At 45.1% G+C, this 21254-nt stretch overlaps 3 protein-coding genes across 6 annotated transcripts; 2 read left to right on the top strand and 1 right to left on the bottom strand.

The window, feature by feature from the left end:
• Positions 1-54: 54 nt before the first annotated feature.
• cfap119 (cilia and flagella associated protein 119) lies at positions 55-2563 on the top strand. Its single transcript, XM_062474657.1, has 9 exons — positions 55-223; positions 323-357; positions 435-500; positions 593-756; positions 997-1067; positions 1153-1269; positions 1427-1499; positions 1602-1715; positions 1882-2563. The coding sequence occupies exons 1-9, from the start codon at positions 83-85 to the stop codon at positions 2043-2045; spliced, it is 945 nt and encodes a 314-aa protein (XP_062330641.1). The 5' UTR covers positions 55-82; the 3' UTR covers positions 2046-2563.
• phkg2 (phosphorylase kinase, gamma 2 (testis)) lies at positions 2234-5996 on the bottom strand. 3 transcript variants are annotated; one of them, XM_062474650.1, is made up of 10 exons: positions 5859-5996; positions 5351-5469; positions 5081-5256; positions 4924-4978; positions 4766-4831; positions 4481-4644; positions 4309-4399; positions 4057-4210; positions 3545-3670; positions 2234-3253 (listed from the first exon to the last, which is right to left on the bottom strand). In XM_062474650.1, the coding sequence occupies exons 2-10, from the start codon at positions 5443-5445 to the stop codon at positions 3008-3010; spliced, it is 1173 nt and encodes a 390-aa protein (XP_062330634.1). In that variant the 5' UTR covers positions 5446-5469; positions 5859-5996; the 3' UTR covers positions 2234-3007. The 3 variants fall into 3 exon arrangements, with proteins under 3 accessions (XP_062330634.1, XP_062330635.1, XP_062330636.1); XM_062474651.1 differs by lacking the exon at positions 5859-5996 and having other exon boundaries at positions 5351-5483; XM_062474652.1 differs by lacking the exons at positions 2234-3253; positions 3545-3670 and adding an exon at positions 3724-3892 and having other exon boundaries at positions 4005-4210.
• Positions 5997-6413: 417 nt separating this feature from the next.
• rnf40 (ring finger protein 40) lies at positions 6414-15331 on the top strand. Of its 2 annotated transcripts, none has more exons than XM_062474619.1 (20): positions 6414-6572; positions 7065-7222; positions 7405-7572; positions 7770-8046; positions 8324-8524; positions 8845-8966; positions 9170-9316; positions 9581-9655; positions 9782-9901; positions 10084-10263; positions 10459-10594; positions 10905-11026; positions 11271-11533; positions 11762-11879; positions 12169-12318; positions 12967-13179; positions 13404-13529; positions 13859-13999; positions 14249-14350; positions 14732-15331. In XM_062474619.1, the coding sequence occupies exons 2-20, from the start codon at positions 7085-7087 to the stop codon at positions 14906-14908; spliced, it is 2976 nt and encodes a 991-aa protein (XP_062330603.1). In that variant the 5' UTR covers positions 6414-6572; positions 7065-7084; the 3' UTR covers positions 14909-15331. The 2 variants fall into 2 exon arrangements, with proteins under 2 accessions (XP_062330603.1, XP_062330604.1); XM_062474620.1 differs by having other exon boundaries at positions 6414-6584; positions 7080-7222.
• Positions 15332-21254: the final 5923 nt, after the last annotated feature.

Genomic DNA, 21254 nt, shown 5'->3' with positions numbered 1-21254 from the left:
GGCAAAGGGGAATTGTGTTGTTGCTAGGACACAGGGCGACGTAAACAGAGAGGTGTCCAACTCTGCCAAGTACTCAGGATACATGTGTAAAGATGCACTAGACTTCGTTGTTAATTGTAATTGTGAAAACCCTATTTCATTTACCAATTATTATCCTAAGTTTATTCGCCGTTTTCAGTGGGAAGATAGAGCTGGCAAAATGGAATTGGATGGAAAAATAAAGGTAAATTGACTCGACAGTAGTTGGATCTTTTTCTAGCAAGGTTTTAGCTTAGGCTGCACACGCTAGTTTATTGAACTAGGCTACTTATTTTTTTTGTAGGTACCCCATCGCTTGAAACCCAGAGTGTTGTTATGGTAGGTTTCATGAAATCTTTGCGAAAAGTCACGAAAGTCACTGAACTTTCAGACATTTAATTGTCAATGTGTCGTAGGGCTGACGTAAGCTACAATGATATGGACGAAATTGACAACATTAAGGCCATACCAGAACTTGAGAGGTCTGTGATAAGATTATTTAAATTAGCGCAACACGCACACACAAGCATTCAATGATATTTGGAAAATGTGATATGTGTTACATGTCGATAAGAACTTTATGCCGTGTTCTGGCTGTGGACTTCTCTGAGCCAAGGAAAGGGGTTCTGCTGGAGCTGTATGTGCACACAGTGCTGTTCTGCAGGGAGAACAAGTTCAACAAGGAACAAACATCTGCTCTGATCTCCATCGTCAAGAACATGCATCAGGCTAACACAGGTAATCCTCTCTACTCTGTGGTGTTTGCTATAACAGATCATTTAGTCAGGACTATGCCACAATGCACATTTTATAGGATATATGAATTAACATGTTCCTAGTTGATTGTATAATGATATTACTTTTATCTTAAGATGAACATATGACAAAAATATCATACAAAAGAAAATATATGAAACATATCCTGCAATAGTTAGTGACATTTACTGTAATTTGTTCTGTGTTCATAATTAATTATAGAAACACCGCTCAACAACGTGGACCACTGTTTTGCATACTGCAGTGAACTTCTGCTATGTCACTCGGTCAGGGTGTGTAGGCTTAAATACTCTACCCAAAGTACCTTTCCATTACTACCTAATTTTACACTCTTTTTCCTCTTTCTGCTTTCCCCAGCGACCTCCATTCAGTATTAACCTCTTCAGCTGTGATCAAGTCACCCACATCTTGAAGTACCTCCTCAACTCCTATATAAAACACTTTAATCTCTACAAATATATATTCACCCCTCAGGTAAACACAGGCATGCAGTAACGACACTCAGTCTAAAAGCCTATTCTATTATTTTGCCATTTCCCTGTGGAATGAATAAAGAGCCCATCTACAGTATCGATCTATTCTGGGAATAAACATGCTCTCCACTTGATGCCTAACTTTCACTCTTCACCAGGTGCGCCTGGACCTGACCTTGTGTTACTCTGGGATGCCGGATGTAGAAGACCCCCCCACCCCTGTGTTATTAGGTGTGTATGGTTGGCAACTGTCCAGAGGATATCAACAGCATTCTTATGACTGAGAGCATAATACAAAGGTCAAATTATGTGTTTTCCCATCGCTATATTTAGATACGCCAGATGCAAAACCTGTGACAGAACAGAAGCCAGAGACTGAACAAGAGGAGCAGCTGGGCATCGAAGAGCAAGTCGCTCTGGGAACATCACCAGAGGAGGCTGGGGCAGGTGCCGTGCTTCATCCAGCCCCATTCTTGCATCCCTGGGACTTTTAACATCCTTCATATCTTCACTACAGTCTCGTTAATACAGAGACTATGTCGTAATAGACACCAGGTTCTAAGTTAAGAAACGTCTGTCGTAACTCGTGAAACGTTGTCTATTTCTGCTGTAGAGGGTCCATCCCATAGGTCAGAGCTCATGGCCCTCATCCAGCAGGAGGTCAAGCAGGAGATGGTGAGAGTGTCTGCCCAACTGGAGCAACAGCTGAGGGCCAGTGAAGATAAGATGACCAGCACCCTGGCTTCGCTGGAGACCAGCCTGCAGGGCAAAAAGTAATAACAGCCAGGCCTCGAATTGCTTCCACTTCACACTGCATTTGACAAACCAAGATATGAATAATTTGTGGCTGCTGTCAGTGAGGAAGTGGATTGGGTAATCATGCCAACCACCGTGACAGAAAAACACAACACAACAAGGTTCACATGCTATGTATAAGCAATGTTACTTTAATTATCATTATAAACTCTTTTTGTGTAATATCAGACGCATTACATCATGTTTGTACAATTATTGTTCAAGACTTAGTGGTAAAAGAAATGTTTGCTCTGAAAAAGGAACATTTAGTAGAGAACTTCGAACTACAGGAATGGAAAGGTATAATATTGGTAGTATTAACTGGTGTTACATGCCACATCAACATGTTACAATGTATCGTGGGCTAATTGTATGTTCTGAAAGAGAATATATAACTAAGTATGTGAAAACGGAAATATGCATCCCTTTAATACAAATATTGTATACATGTACACATACATATAGAAAGTATTCTCGATTGAGGTCATTATAAAGGGTTTTAAACATACAGTACAACCACTCACCACTGAGAAGTTTATTACTGATTCATAAGCTGTCTGTAAACAAGTGATTAACAGATTATAAATACTTTGTAACTTTTTAAAGTGTGTACTGCATACAGTGGCTTAGTCATGAATTCTTTCTTCTAAAAACATTGCCTGCTAGGAGGAGTTACCAATAGCTCTCTCTCTCTCTCTCTGACCCAACAGTTAATATCAGATATTCCAAAATCTATCCCGACTATCTATAAATAACAAGCCATTGTGCGCATTAGGCTAGAAAAGGCCTCGGGTCCCTGAATTCCTCATATTGTACTTTAATCAGCAGTTACCAGTACACAGACAAATAGCAACACAACAACCTACACTCATATTAAAATACACAAGACAGGTTGTAAAACAACATAAAACCCAATGCAGTCAAGAAGGAGAACAGCGTGACCTTTAGGTTTCAAAGTCCTCCAAACCCAGCAGCATTATCTTAGAGGTGTTCTGGAACAGCGCAGCTCGGTTCTGCTCCTCCCCCTTCTTCACCCAGTGGCCGTAGATCCGGAAGGCGCAGCCGTCGATAAGTTTGCGTACGCCCCGTAAGGAGTACGGGTCCCTGGCCAGGACCTCCCGCGTGAGCGGCCTGCTCCTGCGGTAGCGACAGTACATCCTGATACAAGCCAGCACGCTCAGGATCAGCACCTGACAGGAGAGGGGGGGGGGAGGGGGGAGGAATTAAGACCCAACACAACATTTAGATGCCAAGTGTTCTTAGGTTTACGGTTAGAGTTAGAATAGTATCCTATTTAAAAAGTAAGTACTTTCATAAAAAATAAAACATAAGTATTTGTCTTTCAATTTTAAAGGCAGGGTCGGTAAGGTTGATGAGATTCATTTTTTGTCATATTTGCTGACATAAACTTCACATCCTGATGGCAAACAATAAACAGCTGATTCAACTGTCAGTAGAAGCATATGAGCTAGACACTTTACCCTGAATGTCTTCCTGGGACTGAAGAGCCGCACATCGTCCTTTTGGTACTGCCTGAAGAAGGAATGGGCCAAGGCCTGCTCAGCAGTAAGACGCAGAGCTGGGTCCACAACCAGGAGCCTGGATATCTGTACGCATGCAGCACAGACAGAGGGGCACATCCAACATAAACATTTCATTACGCACACATTTGTTCCTTTAAGATGGTCAAAAGTATAGGTCTCTATTCCGTTGCTCTTTACTTGGCAATAACACTACTATCTTATCACTACTGTGACTGTAGTCATTCTGATCCTTTGGTACACGAGCAGCCTCATGTGGACTGTGACTACTACAGCCCTTCAACCTGGCTGCTCAACGCAGCATCAAGACAGGAACCGTCTGAACGCAGCATCAAGACAGGAACCGTCTGAACGCAGCATCAAGACAGGAACCGTCTGAACGCAGCATCAAGACAGGAACCGTCTGAACGCAGCATCAAGACAGGAACCGTCTGACACACAGGAAGTCTCACCAGGTCTTTGACGGTGTCCGACCTGTCGTCCCACTCCGGGGAGTTGAACTGGTAGCGGCCCTCCATGATCACCCTGAGCATCAGCAGCTGTTTCCTGTGCCAGAACGGAGGCGAGCCCGCCAGCAAGGTGAACAGGATCACCCCGCATGCCCAGCTGCCCCAGAGAAGAGAAAGCAGGGTGCAGTGTCAAGGTGAAGCGTCCCAACTAGCACTATGTTGCGAGGTGTCGGCAGTGTTACCCACAAGACTTACAGGTCAACTTCCTTTCCATATCCTGGATGCATCTCATCCATGGAGCATTTCAATATTTCCGGTGCAAGGTAACCTGGTGTTCCACACAGCTCTGAAGGGAAGAAGGGAAATATGTCAAACAATGTATGTAATACCTGAAGGGTTTTCTAGACTTATGTTGTTTATTTCTGACCTCTAAGTTTCTCTCCTGGCTCAAGTACGACAGAGAATCCAAAGTCAGACAGCTTGATGTGTCCTTGGTCATCTAGAAGAACGTTTTCAGGTTTGAGGTCTCGGTGGACTATGTTAAGTGAGTGAAGGTATTGGACAGCTTCCAGGAGGGCTCGCATCATACACCTGAGAGAGGCACAGGCAACAAACAAAATATACAGGGAGGGTTGTGTTAGTGAGTTTCCAATTTCAAAATGTTCATATTTGGGATAGACATGGGGTTCAAATGTATTTCTAGAATACTCACCTGGTCTCCTTTTCACTTAGAGTGACCTTTTCTGTGAGGTAGTCAAAAAGCTCCCCCCTTTTCATCCTGAAAACAAATAAAATGTTTGGATAATTGTTTCACCTTTAAGCTTTGTGTTTATTGGCATAATTAGCACAGTTGATCCTAATTATACTTACAGATCAAACACCAAAAATATGAAGGTAGTTGACTCGTAGCAATCAATAAGAGTGACTTGGAAAAAACAGTACAAAAATCATGAGGATAGTCACCTAAATTGTCTTTTACGAACACACACTGTAACACACCTATGTTGCATTCAGAAAAAAAACTCACTTATAGAGGAATGTCCTTTCACAGTGTTGAGGACTTGAATCTCCTTTAGAGTAGAGGTCTTCACCTCCTCCAGTTGCTGTGCTGTCATCTTCTCTGCTGTGATCTCTATAATCTTCACAGCCAGCTCCTGTCCTGTATATTTGTGCACACATCTGCGCACCACACTGCTCACCCCTCTAAAAGGACACATGCATTGAAACATCAATTACACAGACCGTTGGTTGAGATACGGGTGCGATAGTAGGATGGGGATACTGGGATATGACTTACCTGCCTATCACCTCCTTGGGATCATACTTCTGATAGAACTCCTTGGCCCCCACCCAATCTGGTAATTCATCTCCAATCACAATATCTCGGGTCATGGTGCCAACCCGGTCTTTGACAATCTAGAGAAAGTCACTTTTCATTACTTGTACCAAGGACGATGGTGCAAGCTTAAACGTGCCTATCTGCTCACTGATGATGCAACATCACTTGTGAGGAAGCACAACAGTAGGGTTCATAATTTACCCAGCTAGGTAAGCTACAACGTTTAAGATAACTTTAGTCGCAGCAAATCAAATGTTATCAGGAGCATCACAAATACTTTTGCTACGTATGCGTAAATATGCTTGCTAATGGATAACGAGACGCGAGCTAATTCGTTTCAAGATATCGACCAGTTAGCTAGCTCATGCTAGCTAGCCGATGTGCCCTCTACAGTAGTACATTGTATTTATGCAATTAATTAAATGTTGGTTTTCATAGCCTGTAGCAATATGCTAACTCTACTCACCAAAGAAAGATGCAGTAAAAAAGTCCTCTAACTGAATGTACTGGCACTATGCACCATATTGCTGTCAAACCGTGTATAACCTCGCCATTGCCAACTTCAGGTTTCGATAGTAAAGTTACATAAGATACCCAAGCACTTGACTTGAAACAGTGTGCGGATGATTGAATTGTTTTGCCAAAAACACGTGACTGATGACGTTTCAAATTTACTTTCGTCTCACAAGCTACCTAACGTACATTTTTCACTGTCTTGTTACACAAGCACGGTCATTTTATAAGTATCACTTTTACTGCACGCAAAGTTGTCAAACACCCATTATTTCTCAATGTCTTTTAATCACTAAATGTATCATACTGTGTAATAACGGATAGGTAAAATTGTACTCTAACCAACGTTAGAGCGCTATCTGTTGTGTAGGGCGTCAACTACAACAACTATGCAGCTCTGGATCTTGACCAGCAGGTGGCACTAGTGTACACGGTGTTGTTTAAAGCCTCGCGCAATTAACTTATTTTCGACAAAAAACTCCCGAATACCACAAAGCTTCGTTTCCCTGCCATCAGCATTATTAAATACATTTTGACAAGGCTAAACTAATTCTCCAGATTTTTTTTAACTTCCTGTCGAAACGGAAATGTTTGAGTCGTCATCTCCTGGCTGTGTTAGCAATAGCTGCTAGCCTTAGCCGCTAGCGATGTTGTACGACTGCTCTTGCTGCTGGTGAAGGTTTGTGATATTATGTAGAAATAGTGAAAATTAAGCATAATATAATCTAATATTGAGCATTAACACCTGCAGTATGTAATAAGATGATATTTCTGGAACTAAATAGCTAGCTAAATTAACCAATTTATTAACTCGCAAGCAATATTATATTCTACAGATAGCTAGCTAGCTACTACTACTACTGTAGTCGATAGTCAACCAAGCAAGCTTTAGTTTTGTCGGTTAGTTAGTAGCTAAGCTAGCTTGCAAGCTAAAAAGCAAGCTACCTAACCGCTTTCAAATCTAAGCACCATGCAGTAGCTACTGTAGTTATTGTAACATGGCGAATAGAACACTTGTTTGCACTAGTACAATTTATTTGAATTCACCATGCTACTACCGGCTAGCTAGCTTTGAATGGGCTTCCTAGCTATACTACAGAAGGATACCTGACTAATTGGATTGCTGTCACTATCAGATGTGATCCTCATTTCAGTTTACTTTCTTTTGTTGCAGAAGTCATGTCCGGAACAGGGGGAGGGAAGCGAGCCTCCGGCGGGGACAGTCCACCTGGTCCACCTGAGAAGAAAAGCAAAAAGGAGGAGAAGACCACCACAACACTTATCGAACCCATTCGCATAGGGGGAGTATCGTCAACGGTAAGTAGCATATTCTCTTCAAATTGGGGCCTGCCTAAAACACCTGTGACCTCCCGTTTCTTTCCCCCACCAAGTATTTCATGACAGCGTGACTAGCACTGCGTTTAAGTCGGAAGAGCGAGAGACGGTAGAGTTCCGATGTTGACGTTTCGTCCCCGCCTGTGTCTGCTGTGCGTCTGCAGGAGGAGATGGACATGAAGGTGATCCAGTTTAAGAACAAGAAGCTGACGGAGCGCCTGGAGCAGAGGCAGACCATGGAGGACGAGCTGAGGGAGAAGATCGAGAAGCTGGAGAAGAGACAGGCCACCGACGACACCACGCTGCTCATCGTCAACCGCTACTGGTCTGAGGTACGTGCAGGCCATGACTCCTCAGGGCTTTGTAGAAAGATTGTCCCTCAAAGTGTCCCACCATGCTTATTTAAGTGGTACACTGTACATCAATACGATCTGCGTGGTTACATGTGATGTGTGTAGCCTCTCTGCTGCGACAGAAAGGCTTTTGTTTCATGGAACCACTAAGCTTATCTCCATCCCTGACCTGACAGTTGGAAGAGAACGTTCACATCTTGCGCCAGCGTCTTGAACCGGAGCCCCCTCCTCCCGCCCCGCCACCTGCCCCCGCCACTCCCTCGGCTCCGATGCCTCCACCCACCCCTATGGAAGAGGACGGTCTGATCCCTCCACCCCCCATCCCAGATCTGCCTCCCCCCCCACTCCCTGAGCCGGAGAATGAGGAGGAGCACCTCCTCCAGCAACCCCAGCCCCCGCCCCCCGACGGGGTTGAGGAAAGTCCCACAGAGCCATCCCAGGACTCGGCAAAAGGTAACCACAACGATCCATTCTTCTTCAGTCCATCTTTGAACGTTTTACGTCAATATCAGCTCGTTTTTAAAGCCCCGGGCCACCAACGTTTTTGTCGTTAGTCTATCCGCTGGCTCTCAAAGATCACTATCTTTCGAGGGTTTCGGTTGGTTTAGGTGCCGTTCAGTGGGCGTAATGTGAAGCCCTTTGTGACATTGCTCGTATAAAAGGGATAACATTTGATTGGATCCATGCATTTCATTCCAACTGCGCCTCGCTCCCTTCCCCTGGACTGCAGAAGGCCCCCCTCCCCCTCCGCCCCTCAGCGACAGTGCCAAGGCCTTCCTGGCCGTGCTGGACCACAGCGGCGAGGAGGAGCTCAGCCTGCAGCTCCAGGACAGGATGCAGTTCAGCAAGGACGCCGTGGCCTGCATGGTGTGCACCTTCGACAGGCTCCACAGCCGCATAGACCTCCTGTGTTCCCAGGTCCAGTCTGCAGGTAGGCTCCAGTGACTACCTCTCCGGAGACTGCTTCTCAGTTAGCCGTAGCGGCGACAGTGTGTTTGCGTGAGAGTCGGGCGAATGCCTGCTGCTCAGTTAGCATAACGGCAATAGTGTGTGTGAGAGTCTGGGAAAATCTGCCTGTCTCGGGACTTGCTGGTGCTATTATTTGGGCTGTTATTGCTCCGTCAGATCCTGAGAGCTGTTGAAAACTGGTGTACTGTATTCGTTTGACTTCAGAAACGGTATCATCTTTTTAATGTAATTTTGATTAGAATGATGGTCATGTTCTAATGAGTTTGTGGTGGTTTGTGTTAGTGTCTGAGAATGATAGCCAGTCAGAGATCATCAGTGTGACCTGTACACTGCTGGAAGAAAATGGCAAACTGCAGGACCAGGCGTCCTCTCTGCAGGGCAGGAACCACAAGATGTCCATGGAGGTATGCCCTCCACACTCTAGTGTTTGTGTGTGTGTACAGTATGCCAATGCCTACTGTTTACTCATTCACTCAAGCTGATTCCTCTCCTTGTGTGTGCGTGTGAGACTGTTTCTGTGTGTAGTCCTGTGTGGGTTTTTGTGTTGTGCGTGTGTGTATTTGATCATGCCTATTGTTGACTCTTCCACGAATGTGTCTCCTCATAGTACAACGAGCTGGTGGACAAGGTGACAAGCTCTGAGACCAAGGTGTCTGAGATGGAGACCGCCGTGGAGGACTTGCAGTGGGACATCGAGAAGCTCCGCAAGAGGGAACAGAAGCTCAACAAGCACCTGGCCGAGGCCCTGGAGCAGGTGTGTGTGTGTGTGTTAGTCTTGTCTGTGCATTCCACATGGGATCCCTGTGTGTTTAGCATTAGCATATTTTCAGTGTAGCCGTGTGTAATATTATTGTCCGGCTGTACTGGCGTGAACATACGTTCTCGTATTCAAAACGTGTAGCCGTCTTTTAAACAATGTTAAAACCAGCTGTTCCAGTTGTGACTCGCCAGCTGGTGCCGCTGGGCACTGTTGCTCTGTTCCCTGTTGACTTAAAAACGGCCTTCATGTTTTGTGCAGTTGAACTCTGGGTACTATGCCACAGGCAGCTCTGGAGGACTTCCTGGAGGTCAGATCACCCTGAACATACAGAAGGTGAGGGCCACTGCATTCCCTCCTGAACACACCCCTAGTATATACGCACATGGACACGCACAGCAGCGCGTTGGTCACTTCCTGTCATATTGTTGTTCTCCAATGCTTTTCGTGTTATCGTGTTAGTTTGAGAGCCTGAATGCAGAGCTGGAGCAGAACCAGGAGCTGGCTAACAGCCGCATGGCCGACCTGGAGAAGCTACAGCTGGAACTGCAGGAGGCGGTGAGGGAGAGCGAGAAACTGAAGGTACAGCTGTCCTTCACTGGGTGAAGTTCCACTGTAGACAGTCAACACCGCTATCACAGAACCAGCCGCTAGCACAACATCTCTCAAACTGATGCATCGTTTAAAAAAAAAAAAGATAAGAATATTACTTTTCAATTCAACTAATCCTGACACGGTGAAACTGTGACGCGTCCTCCCTCCAGATCGACCTGCGGAACATTCCGGAGGAGGTGGTGAAGGAGACTCCGGAGTACAAGTGCCTCCAGTCCCAGTTCTCTTTGCTGTACAACGAGTCTCTGGGGGTGAAGACTCAGCTGGACGAGGCCCGGGCTCTGCTCCTGACCGCCAAGAACGCCCACCTCCGCCAGATAGAGCACATGGAGGTCAGCCTCCTAGCACACACACACACACACACACACTCACATGTCTGTGTCCATAATCCATATTGTTTGTGCCATGCCAACGCCCCCCCCCCTCCCCAGTGGCAGTGCCGAGGGGTGGGGGAAGTGGGACGGTAGAGGGTGCTGTCGGCCCCCCTGACTGACCCCCCCCCCCCTGTCTCTGGTTGTCCCCCTCAGAGCGACGAGCTGTCGCTGCAGAAGAAGCTGCGCACGGAGGTGATCCAGCTGGAGGACACGCTGGCCCAGGTCAGGAAGGAGTACGAGATGCTGCGCATCGAGTTCGAGCAGAACCTGGCGGCCAACGAGCAAGCAGGTAACCCCATGCCTCGGCGTCCTTCCCACCCAATGACGCGAGCCGTTTGTCCAGGGTTTCTTCTCCCCTCCCCCCCTTCTGAAAGTTAGCGAGCAATGGGCCATTTGTCACCGCGCGATGCGACAGTGTCATATCTTGAGGTGCGCCTCACGTTCTGCCGGTGAGGAGGAGGCCGTAGACCCATTTGTTCAGCCTCTCTGCAGAGTCTGCGGACGTGACACTGCGCAAGCCAGCCTTCTCCTTCCCCTCTGTGCGCTCACTCGGCGTCGAGCTCTCTCTCCATCCGCCTGCCGTTCCTCTGTGTTCCCAGGTCCCATCAACAGAGAGATGAGACACCTCATCAGCAGCCTGCAGAATCACAACCACCAGCTGAAGGGAGACGTGCAGAGGTACAAGCGGAAGCTGAGGGAGACGCAGATGGAGATCAACAAGGTATGCCGGCAGCGTGCCGCCCACTCACCCGCTCGCTGGCCACAGCAGATGTGGGGTCACGGGCGTCTCGCTTTTCACACGTTTCATTCACTGTGTTTGAGATGACACTTTATTAACCTCCAAATTTGGGTGTTGACTCATGAACGTGATAGAAAAGTAAGACTTTGGATGGTAAAGCAACAACAGTTCCATTCTGGAAGTTTCCCCAGTAACGTTGGTTTGTCCGTTTGGGTCCGTGGTTCAGCTGCGGTGCCAGAGTGGAGAGACTGGAGTACTGCTTCTGGAGGAGACGTCTAACGAAGGAGGCCTGGACGTGAAGAAGGAGGAGGACGAAGACCAGGAGGAGGAGGAGGAGAGGAGGAAGGAGCTGGACAGGCAGCGGGCCAGGGAGAGAGAGCGGGAGGCCGAACGAGAGCGAGAGAGGGAGCGAGAGAGGGAGAGACAGCGCAGTGAAGAGCTGAAGAGGAAAGACTCTGACACACTGAAGATGCTGAGGGCCGAACTCAAGTAGGCTCTGCTTCAAATTGAATTAAAAAAAAAAGTGTATAATAAATAAATAAAAGTGTAACTTGTACTAATACAAATTCTCACTTATCAGTAACAACTCACACACGCACACAAACAGCAATGCAATTAAGTAGGATTGAATTCCAAATAAAACCCCTTCAATGCATTGAAGATGGCTGAGAAAGAGGGAAGATGAAACCCTAACCTTCCTCCTCTCCTCCACTCCAGGAAGGCCCAGGAGTCCCAGAAGGAGATGAAGCTGCTCCTGGACATGTACAAGTCTGCCCCCAAGGAGCAGAGAGACAAAGTGCAGCTCATGGCCGCCGAGCGCAAGTCTAAAGCCGAGGTCTGTGCCCCTGGTTAGCCTCCTCCACCTGCATCGTTTTCACCCTTTGCATGCGCTTTTCTCACCTTGACAAACATTTCACTGCCAATAACTCTGTTCATGTGCATATGGCAATCGACTTGAATTAAAAGCTACGCTTTCGATGTCGTCACACCAGTTGTAACTGGACCTAAAGGAGATATTCATTCTGTTGCATTCCATCCTTCTCTCTCTCTCTCTCGCTCTCTCGCTCTCTCGCTCTCTCGCTCTCTCGCTCTCTCGCTCTCTCTCTCTCTCCCCTGCCCCTCAGGTGGACGAGCTGAGGGTGCGGGTCAGGGAGCTGGAGGAGAGGGAGAGGAAGGAGAGCAAGAAGCTGGCTGACGAAGATGCGCTGCGTAAGATCCGGGTGGCAGAGGAGACCATAGACCACCTGCAGAAGAAGCTGACTGCCACCAAACAGGTACACGCGCGACAACACCAGGAACCGAGGAGAGGAACTCGGATGATGGTGAAGTGACGAACTTGAGTTCAAGTGGCTGTCATTGCAGAGATGTTGAGTCGTCATCATGTCACCAAACTGCTGTCAGATTCGTATTTCTTCCCCACACAGATCAAAGATAGACTATTTCCGGACAACAATACTGAGCCTGTCGATCAGGTTTCTAGATTTGATTTTGCAACGCAAGCAGGGTTAGCAACTAAACATGAAACCAACCTTTCTCTGAATGATTACCTCTCCCTGAACTATGTGTCCTCTTTCTTTTCACGGTTTCCCTTTCTCTCGTTTTTTTCTTTTTTCACTATTTCTTTCTGTCTGTTCCTCTTTTCCTCAGTTTTTCTTTCACTGTTTCTCTTTCACGATTTCTCTTTCTCTCTTCCTGTAAATCTCACTTTCTCTCTGCCGCCACCCCCCTCTCCCCGTCACAATCTCTCTCTTCCTCTGACTCTCTTCCTCTGACTCTCTTCCTCTGACTCTCTTCCTCTGACTCTCTTCCTCTGACTCTCTTCCTCTGACTCTCTTCCTCTGACTCTTTTCCTCTGACTCTCTTCCTCTGACTCTCTTCCTCTGACTCTCTTCCTCTGACTCTCTCTCTGCCACTCCCTGAAGGAGGAGGAGGCGCTGCTGAGTGAGATGGACGTGACGGGCCAGGCCTTCGAGGACATGCAGGAGCAGAACAGCCGCCTGATGCAGCAGCTGCGGGAGAAGGACGACGCCAACTTCAAGCTGATGAGCGAGAGGATCAAGTCCAACCAGATCTACAAGCTGCTGCGGGAGGAGAAGGAGGAGCTGGCCGACCAGGTGCTGACCTTCAAGACCCAGGTGAGAGATCGCCCCCCCCCTCCCCGGATCACGTATTGGTTTTATGTCCTCGGGAATCATCGGGCAGCGTTTGTTGACGGGAGAGGTGTGAAAATGGGAAATGGCTTGTCAAATGAGTAATTGTGCTCTCGAGGTTGCTTCGAGAGGTTGCTGTTTGGACTGGTTAACTGGACCTTGATGACCAATACATAGCTTGATTGGTTCCTTTTGGCTGTCTGTCACAGGTTGATGCCCAGCTGTTGGTGGTCCAGAAGCTGGAGGAGAAGGAGGGCATCCTCCAGAGCTCTCTGGCTTCTCTGGAGAAGGAGCTGGCCCTCCGAACCCAAGCTCTCGAACTGAACAAGAGAAAGGTTAGGATACATCATCACACGCTGCATCACACAACAAAAACGATAACGCAAATTCATCACAGTTCTCGAATAATGCATTACGGGTTATGAACTTTAGCATTTCCCGTTGGTTACATGATTATTCAAACATTTCCAGGTTTGGTAACTGATATAATCTCACATCAGTTTTATGATTTTCTGAGACCAACTGAATAGCGCCTTTCATCTGCAAAACCAAACCACCATTATAGCGTCATGGCAAAGCCACAAAGATTCTACCATGTAATATGCCAACAAGAGCGCTATTGCTTGGCTGTGCGTACGTGTTTGTGTGTGTGCGTGCTGCCCAGGCGGTCGAGGCAGCCCAGCTAGCAGAGGACCTGAAGGTGCAACTGGAGCACACACAGGCCAAGCTGAAAGAGATCCAGGTGTCTGTGGCAGAGAACCGCACAGCCCGCGAGAGGGAAAGCGGCAACCTCAAGAGAGCTCAGGTCCGCACTCACACCACCACACACACCTGCTTTCAACACACACCTGTGTTTCACACACACACAGCTGTGTTTGACACGCACACACACACACACACTCTCCTCTGCACTCATTGTATACAGGCATTCTACTCACACAGGGTTTCTGGTACAAAAGCACATGTATTTCCATGCTTTATACACAGCTAACAACTGTTTCAATAAGCACCTCAGGGCGCAGATGTAACTTGAATCTGCTTCCACGCTCCTCAGGAGGATCTGTCCAGGCTGAGACGGAAGCTGGAGAAACAGAAGAAGGTGGAGGTGTACACGGATGCTGACGAGATCCTGCAAGAAGAGATCAACCAGTACAAGGTACACCAGAGGATCTTATTTGAACCTACAGGCCTCAACCAGGCAACGCCCTCGCCTGGGTCAACACATGTTGGTTCTTATGAGGGAGTTGAATTTTTGCTGCTTTTTCAAAACTGGACCAATGTAAAAATAAAAAAAACACTAAACGCATTCCAGATTTTTTTTATGTGCAGACTGCATAGGTTTTATTTATTTAAATTTGTTTATATAAATAATGTGAGTAGTATTACTGTGGTGGATATGATTTTTATAAATGTTTTGCTTATGGGAAGGCAAGGCTATCGAGCTCCTGGCATCAGTTTGGAGCGTATTTAGTGGAACGACTGGAAGTAATCCTGCCTGTTTACCTCCCTCTTCCCTTCCCGTGTGCTTGTGCTGCAGGCCAAGCTCCGGTGCCCGTGCTGCAACACGCGAGACAAGGAGACCGTCCTCACCAAGTGCTTCCACGTGTTCTGCTACGAGTGCCTGAAGACGCGCTACGACACCCGGCAGAGGAAGTGCCCCAAGTGCAACACGGCCTTCGGCGCCAACGACTTCCACCGCATCTACATCACCTAACTTTGTCCTGGCACCCCGCCACGAGGACAAGTGGGAAGGGGACAGAACCAGGGGAGGGGAAGCAGAACTGAAACGAACTAAAGGGTGGATAAAGAGGATGTGGTCGTAGGGGTGGGTGACGGATCTCGGAAAGCTTTGGTTTTCTGGTTTTATTCTCTCAAGTTGGGTCGGGGGGGGAAGGGGTACTTGTTTTACCGCATCATTGACAGTTGGTGCTAGTGACCAAACGGACGAGCCGTGTTGTGACTGAGTGAGACTGATGTGCTGTAGTAATAAACAGAAACGCTTGTTCTTTCGCAAATATTTGTATATTCCGATGCCCTGTTCTAGTTTCCGGTGCGTGTCTGTTTCAGATCTTGCTAATGTTTCATTCTTAACTTTTAACTGAGCCTGTTGAAAAAAGAAAAGTCGTTTTTAATCTTGGTTTTCTGTTATCAAATTATTGACAGAATTAGCTACTGGACATAAAGCCTTTAGGAGTTCAGAGCTGACGTGCATACATAAATCAAACATCTTGTAGAAATTACATTTTTCCCGAGACAACAATATAGCATGGGACATGCTTTATAGGCACTTTTCCCTGAGCATTGCTTAAAACCAATGCCTGTGACTTGCTGAGACAATGCTGTTGATTTGGTTTGGGCCCAGTCCAACATGTACTCACAAGCATGTTTAGGATCACCTTGGACTAGATCCTGGGTTTTGTGACAGTGTGACCTACCCATGCTGGAGAGCTCCATAACATCTGCAGGCTTTAGTGCCTCATTACTGATGACATCATCCCAGTGGAGGGACAGTTTATATGAATGTTCGCACTGGGCTTAACCAGCTTTTCCAAGACTGCTCTGTTAAAGGTTACTTGAGCATTTTTTTAAGTATAAAACCATCTGTCCTGACAAAGCTCTGTCACAATTTGAACCAAGAAATTGCTTTTCTTCAGGTTTGATGGTGGACATAATGTGGACTTGGTAAACTTATGTACATAGTTTGAGGAAAGCATTTAATATCAGTAACGTTGGACATTGAACCAATTACGTGTATCATGGATTTCTGCAAACTAAGGAATTACTCCACAAGATTTTGATGTTAATATTTAAGTTTTGTGTCTGCATGGGAAATTGAATCGGTAAACATGCCTGTTGCACACAAAAATGTTTCAAGCAGATATTAAGCAAATTGTGTATTGCCTTTTACACAAAGCAACGCTTGAAGATGCAGTGACCTGTTAAGTGTCTTGTGCATTGTCTAGAAACTTGTGGATATAACATTTAAAGATTAAACTAGAGAGAGCTAGACAGGCCCGCGGGGGGATGACGGAACACGTTGCCAAGTCGACAAAATATTTAAATATCACGTGAAAGGAAGAAAGAAATCCCAAATGAAACCCATGCGTTACTCAGAGATAATGAGGCACATTTACTTGGAAGTTTGTCTTCGAATTACATTTACTTGAATGCACACGTTACATCTTTAAGAAGATACTGTTATAAAGATACAGCTTTATAGAAGGGTAGCCAACCCATAACCCTATAGCTGTTTCAAATACTGTTTTTGTGCTCTCTTGACGACGGGTCCAGCTCTTTGCCAGATACTTGTGTTTCTTGGCAATGGTAAGTGAATGACGTAGGACAGGCGTGGTAATAACAATGAGAACACTATTAATTCCAGACTATACAGGCTTTGCCCTCCAAGTTAAAGTAAAAGAAAGAGCGTGATGGGTGGGGTCCTTACATTTACCTTTTGGGATTAAAACACGTATTTAACAGTGTCTGTTCAACTTTTTCGTTTTTACTTAGACAAAACGTAAATTGACCAAACAGTGAAGTTTCCCGCGAGTCTCGACGGCTCCTTCGCACACAGCCGAGTACAGTACACATAGGAAATGACTCATAGGAGTTGAACTGTTAGCGTGGGTGTGTGCACTATTAAAACAAGGCGCAGACTACTCGGAGTGAGTCATTCTGATGCTAGCTTTTCCATGGTGAAAACCACCACGGATTGATCAGATGAACTTTCGGGAATTGCGTGTATAGCTGACGACGAGTACAATGGATTCGAATATTCTCTGTGCGCTTTGTGGATTTATAATAACAGTTGGATCTAATCTATATGGTGTCAATGGACAAAGTAAGTGATTTAGATTATGGCATTTTTGTACTATATTGAAACTTTATATTGGCTGTGAAAAATGTTTAAGTGAACTGTTTAGACTGTGAAAACGATCCGTAATGGTTGTAGTAATGACTTTCTTAAAATTATAGAAAACATTTCCCGTACTTTTTACGTTGGACTGCATGGGAATTCGTGTTTCATTAAACATCGTAATCGCATGGCCACTCCAAAGGAGTCAGATAATAGGGCTACCCGCTGACGGGGTGGCTTCCTCCACCAGCTGCACGTCTCACCGGTTCCGCATTCCAAAAGCCTTATTTCACCTCGTCTAAGCCCTAGGGTGAACAGGACAGACCAAGCTCAATGGACAAACACCATCTACGTTTGTTCGAATCAGTTAAAAAGAAATATTCACATAAAATCTGTACCGTGCGATTTTTGTTTTGGTCTTTTCCAATAATATTCTAGGAACAAACGAGTCGCTTCCTTCCTCCTTCCTCCTAGAATCAGACCCCTTGAAAATTGAGACTTCTATATTCATAATCCAGCTATCTCACAACAGCTGAGAGTATTTGGTGACTTTTAAAGAGATATGTAAGAATTACGAAAACAATGTAGATGATCAAGACACTTGTTCACAATGTCTAGACTGAGCCAGCTGTAGAGGACTGGCCTGGACAATGTAGCACTATGGATAGGCTATGGGGTTTTCAGCTTGACACTGATTTTCTAAGGGTTAAAAACGTTGACTGTAACACTAACTCAATACAAGCCCACAGTGAATCACTAAACAGAAACACACGTGTGTGCATAAAATGCATAATTCAATCCAGAACAGTGGATGAAAAAGGCCTTCAAGACAAGTGTTGTTACATATGGGTTTCTTGACAACCCATACTGACAGATGTGAATATACCATAGCTGACCTGCTTCCAGTTTCCTGCACACTCATGCCTCAACTTCTGCCTTATGCTGAGTGTGTCATTCAGCAGTGACGTTTCGGTATCGTTTTTCACAGAGTTAATCACAGTTGGATGTGCAGTCAGCACCAAAATTCAGCACAAGTATTATCATGGGGAAGTTAGAGTACAATTAGAGAAGAAAGCTGTAGTTATTTCCATAATACATTTTTTATGCACCCCTTTGTGTTCACATCCACAATGATGAAAATCATGGTTTATTGACTCATTTTAACCTCTATTTTTTTGACATTTTGTAATTTTAAGCTGCCTTTAAACATCTGGCCAGGGACAGCAGATGAAAATTTGCCTCTGGCTAACTCTGGCTCACTTACAGTTTTGCTGTTGATTGGTGTGCATTGTCCCTGAAATAAATGACATTGTCCCTAAATTAAAAAACAGAAAACAAATTGGGTGTTGGACCCATAGACCAAATCACACCACAGTGTACATTTGACTGCACTGTTGCTTCTATCTGCGGTTGCAGTAGAAGGATATTAGACTTCTGTATGTGTTTAGAGAGGAAGACCTCCATGCTTGGGCCCCAGCACTGTTCTCCATTGCTCTGGTGATGTTTGTTCACACCTTTGCTAATCCTGTAGGTTGTTCTCTGGAAGTTACACACACACACACAACAATGTGCAGATGTGTTCTTCTTTGAAAGCACCAGCACATTCTGTCAATCACACACCTGCAGGCTACCCTTGTCTGTTAGTTCAGCAAAAAGTATGTTTGATTTGCATGCCTGTGCATCAGCAAGCTGTACATAGACGAACAACCACAGGAATTCCCCAGCTCATTTAGTAAGAAGAGGAAACCCACAAGACTTCTCACAACTACCTCATACGCTCGATTGTCGTCTGACTTCTGAATCACTGGTTAAGGACATCCCATTTCATGTCACCTAGGCATTCTTTCTTATGAAATGGGAGTTTTTTTCGCGGACAAACATGCAACTGCCTGTCTCAAACTGACGTCTTTAACTGGAAGTTTCAGTGGAAATAGGAATTGGATGACTCCACATGACTGGAACTGCTTTTTAAGATGTGTTGTAATTCCCTCCATGTTTTCACAGACCAATGCAGAAGTAATGAGTTCTGGAGTCCAGACATTGATGGATGTGTGCCTTGCTCATCATGCAAGCTGTATCCCAAAACCCCTTCATGTAACACCTGTAAGTGCGAGAAGTCTGAGGGAAATATAAAGGTGTCAAAACAAGCTCTGTTCAAATGTCTAAATGCATCATTGTCCCTATGTGCCCTAAATAACAATCTCACAGTTTACAACTGTCCACAGCATTGTACAAAATTATATATTTTGAAACTTGATGGTTTAATAGTGGGATGTTCTCCTGTTGTCAGGTGTGTTCCCAGATGAGAGCCCAGACGGCTGGCGGCTGGCAGCCATCACTAGTTTCTCCGTGCTGGCTGTTGTACTGATCAGCGCAGGGCTCATTATCGGCATCATGCTGCATCGGAGGAAGTCACGGCCTCTTCGCGGTGAGATCCCCCGAAACCCGCTCGGATATTATTAATTATTATTATTATATATTATTAAACAGTTGTGTCTTTGTGAAGAAACGTGTGGTGAAACACATTTTGCTGTCCTGTCTGAATGGGAAATGGGAAGTGTTGTGTTAGTGGTAGAAGCTAGTTGACAATGTTGCCCTACAATGTTGGATTTTGATGTTGCTGTTTTTGTCCTATGACTAGAATGATTTAATATTGCAGTTGGGGTTATTGTTGCATTGTGTATGGCTAAAATATAGACCATTCCTTGGCAGTTAGCACTGAAATACTGTCAGAACTGTGTGCTTTTTGTATGTTGATTCTGATCAAAGCATCTGCTATAAAATGTAACATAAAATGTCTAATGTAATTTCCTTCCTTTTTTCCAGAACCCATTGAGGAGACCACAGGCCCATAAGTCCTTTCGAAGGTGTGCATTCAACCCCAACATTAGTTTTATTTTTCATAAACATGATATTATATAACAGTGTATGAATAAATGATGTTGAAACTGATGAATCTCTTGATTTTTCCACAGTGTCATCTTCCTTCAAACATGGATGTAACAGATGACCCGAGAGATCCACTCTTGCCTTCATGTAAAGGACTGTAACCTGGACACGGTGTTGTTTTCCAGTAGAGCTGATCATTCTAATTTATTCTAGGGTTAGTCAAGATGGGTTTGGGGTCACAGTACCTACAATACTGTTGGGACTGTAACGCATCTTCCAAGCTGTCAATATCCTGTCCTGTTCAGAACCAACAGGGCAGAGCACTGAGTAACAACAATGTGATTCACTGCAGCATCGCTCACCCACCTCTCTGCTCTAGTTTTCCTGTAGTAAGGGCATTGTTTTTTGGCAGTTTCATATGTAGTAAAGACACATATCTGATATCTTTGATCACCAATAACACGTCTCACCACCAGCAGGATGTACAAGTGAATCCATGACCATGGCTAACTTCAGTTATGGTATAGTTAAGACTAAAAGGTTTACATTTGCATGTCATAAACGAAACCCTCTTAGGTCATTTAATCTTTCTGATTACAATGCACTTTGAGCAACATCAAGGCCATCTGAATGTACTTTTAGGAGGATTCTATACTTCCAGCGCTTCCATTCCAGTGTGAGCGCATCATTTAAAAAAAATGTTTTTGTTACCAGTTGTTTTTGAAGAGTGTGACACAATCATGCACTGTTCTATGGAGTCTTCAAATCTCTCCTCCACAGTAAGTCTATTGAATATCGTAATGTAAGGACTGTTTTATGTAGATGGCAATGTGCTGTAGCACTGTGCACATACTATGCAGAATTAGGTAGCATAACACAGGGGTCCCTGAAGGATTGTGTGATGGGATTAAGGTGGCATAGTATTCTTGGGACCTGAATCATACTCTTCTTGAAAGCATTTAAACTCAGTCTCTAAATTGACACCAGCAGGACATTCTTACTGTTTTGACAACGGTGCTTGTGTGACAGGATGTTTGTAACACTATAATTCTAACATTGTCCCTCTCTGTTTGAATGTGTACTTATAGTGAATACTGTAAGGGCAATGTACACAAAGTAGTATCCAAACTTTCTTTCTGAACGAAGACTTGTTCTATTGTTCACTTAGGATACATTTGTGTGATGAGTATTTTAAAATCTGAATATTGAGATATTTCATATTGACAATATCCTTTTAAAACATATCATAGAGTACTTTTCTGTGTAGGACAAGTTAGTTCTAAGCAGTAACAAGCTACCACTTTTAAAGATGTTT

This window comes from Osmerus eperlanus, chromosome 12 (assembly GCF_963692335.1).
Source record: "Osmerus eperlanus chromosome 12, fOsmEpe2.1, whole genome shotgun sequence".
Lineage (NCBI taxonomy): Eukaryota > Metazoa > Chordata > Actinopteri > Osmeriformes > Osmeridae > Osmerus > Osmerus eperlanus.
Note: the sequence above shows the minus strand (reverse complement) of the source record. Positions and strands in the feature narration are given on the sequence as shown.

Bases quoted from the DNA above. Each gene is read 5' to 3' on its own strand.
- cfap119 (XM_062474657.1), top strand. From the start codon at position 83: ATGTGTAAAGATGCACTAGACTTCGTTGTTAATTGTAATTGTGAAAAC. The intron at 501-592 runs GTCTGTGATAAG...CATGTCGATAAG, and splicing joins GCCATACCAGAACTTGAGAG to AACTTTATGCCGTGTTCTGG. The intron at 1,716-1,881 runs GTGCCGTGCTTC...TTTCTGCTGTAG, and splicing joins ACCAGAGGAGGCTGGGGCAG to AGGGTCCATCCCATAGGTCA.
- phkg2 (XM_062474650.1), bottom strand. From the start codon at position 5,445: ATGACCCGAGATATTGTGATTGGAGATGAATTACCAGATTGGGTGGGG. The intron at 4,645-4,765 runs GTGAGTATTCTA...TGCCTCTCTCAG, and splicing joins CTAAGTGAAAAGGAGACCAG to GTGTATGATGCGAGCCCTCC. The intron at 3,671-4,056 runs GTGAGACTTCCT...GCATGCGTACAG, and splicing joins CGGACACCGTCAAAGACCTG to ATATCCAGGCTCCTGGTTGT.
- rnf40 (XM_062474619.1), top strand. From the start codon at position 7,085: ATGTCCGGAACAGGGGGAGGGAAGCGAGCCTCCGGCGGGGACAGTCCA. The intron at 8,047-8,323 runs GTAACCACAACG...CCTGGACTGCAG, and splicing joins ATCCCAGGACTCGGCAAAAG to AAGGCCCCCCTCCCCCTCCG. The intron at 10,264-10,458 runs GTCAGCCTCCTA...TGTCCCCCTCAG, and splicing joins GCCAGATAGAGCACATGGAG to AGCGACGAGCTGTCGCTGCA.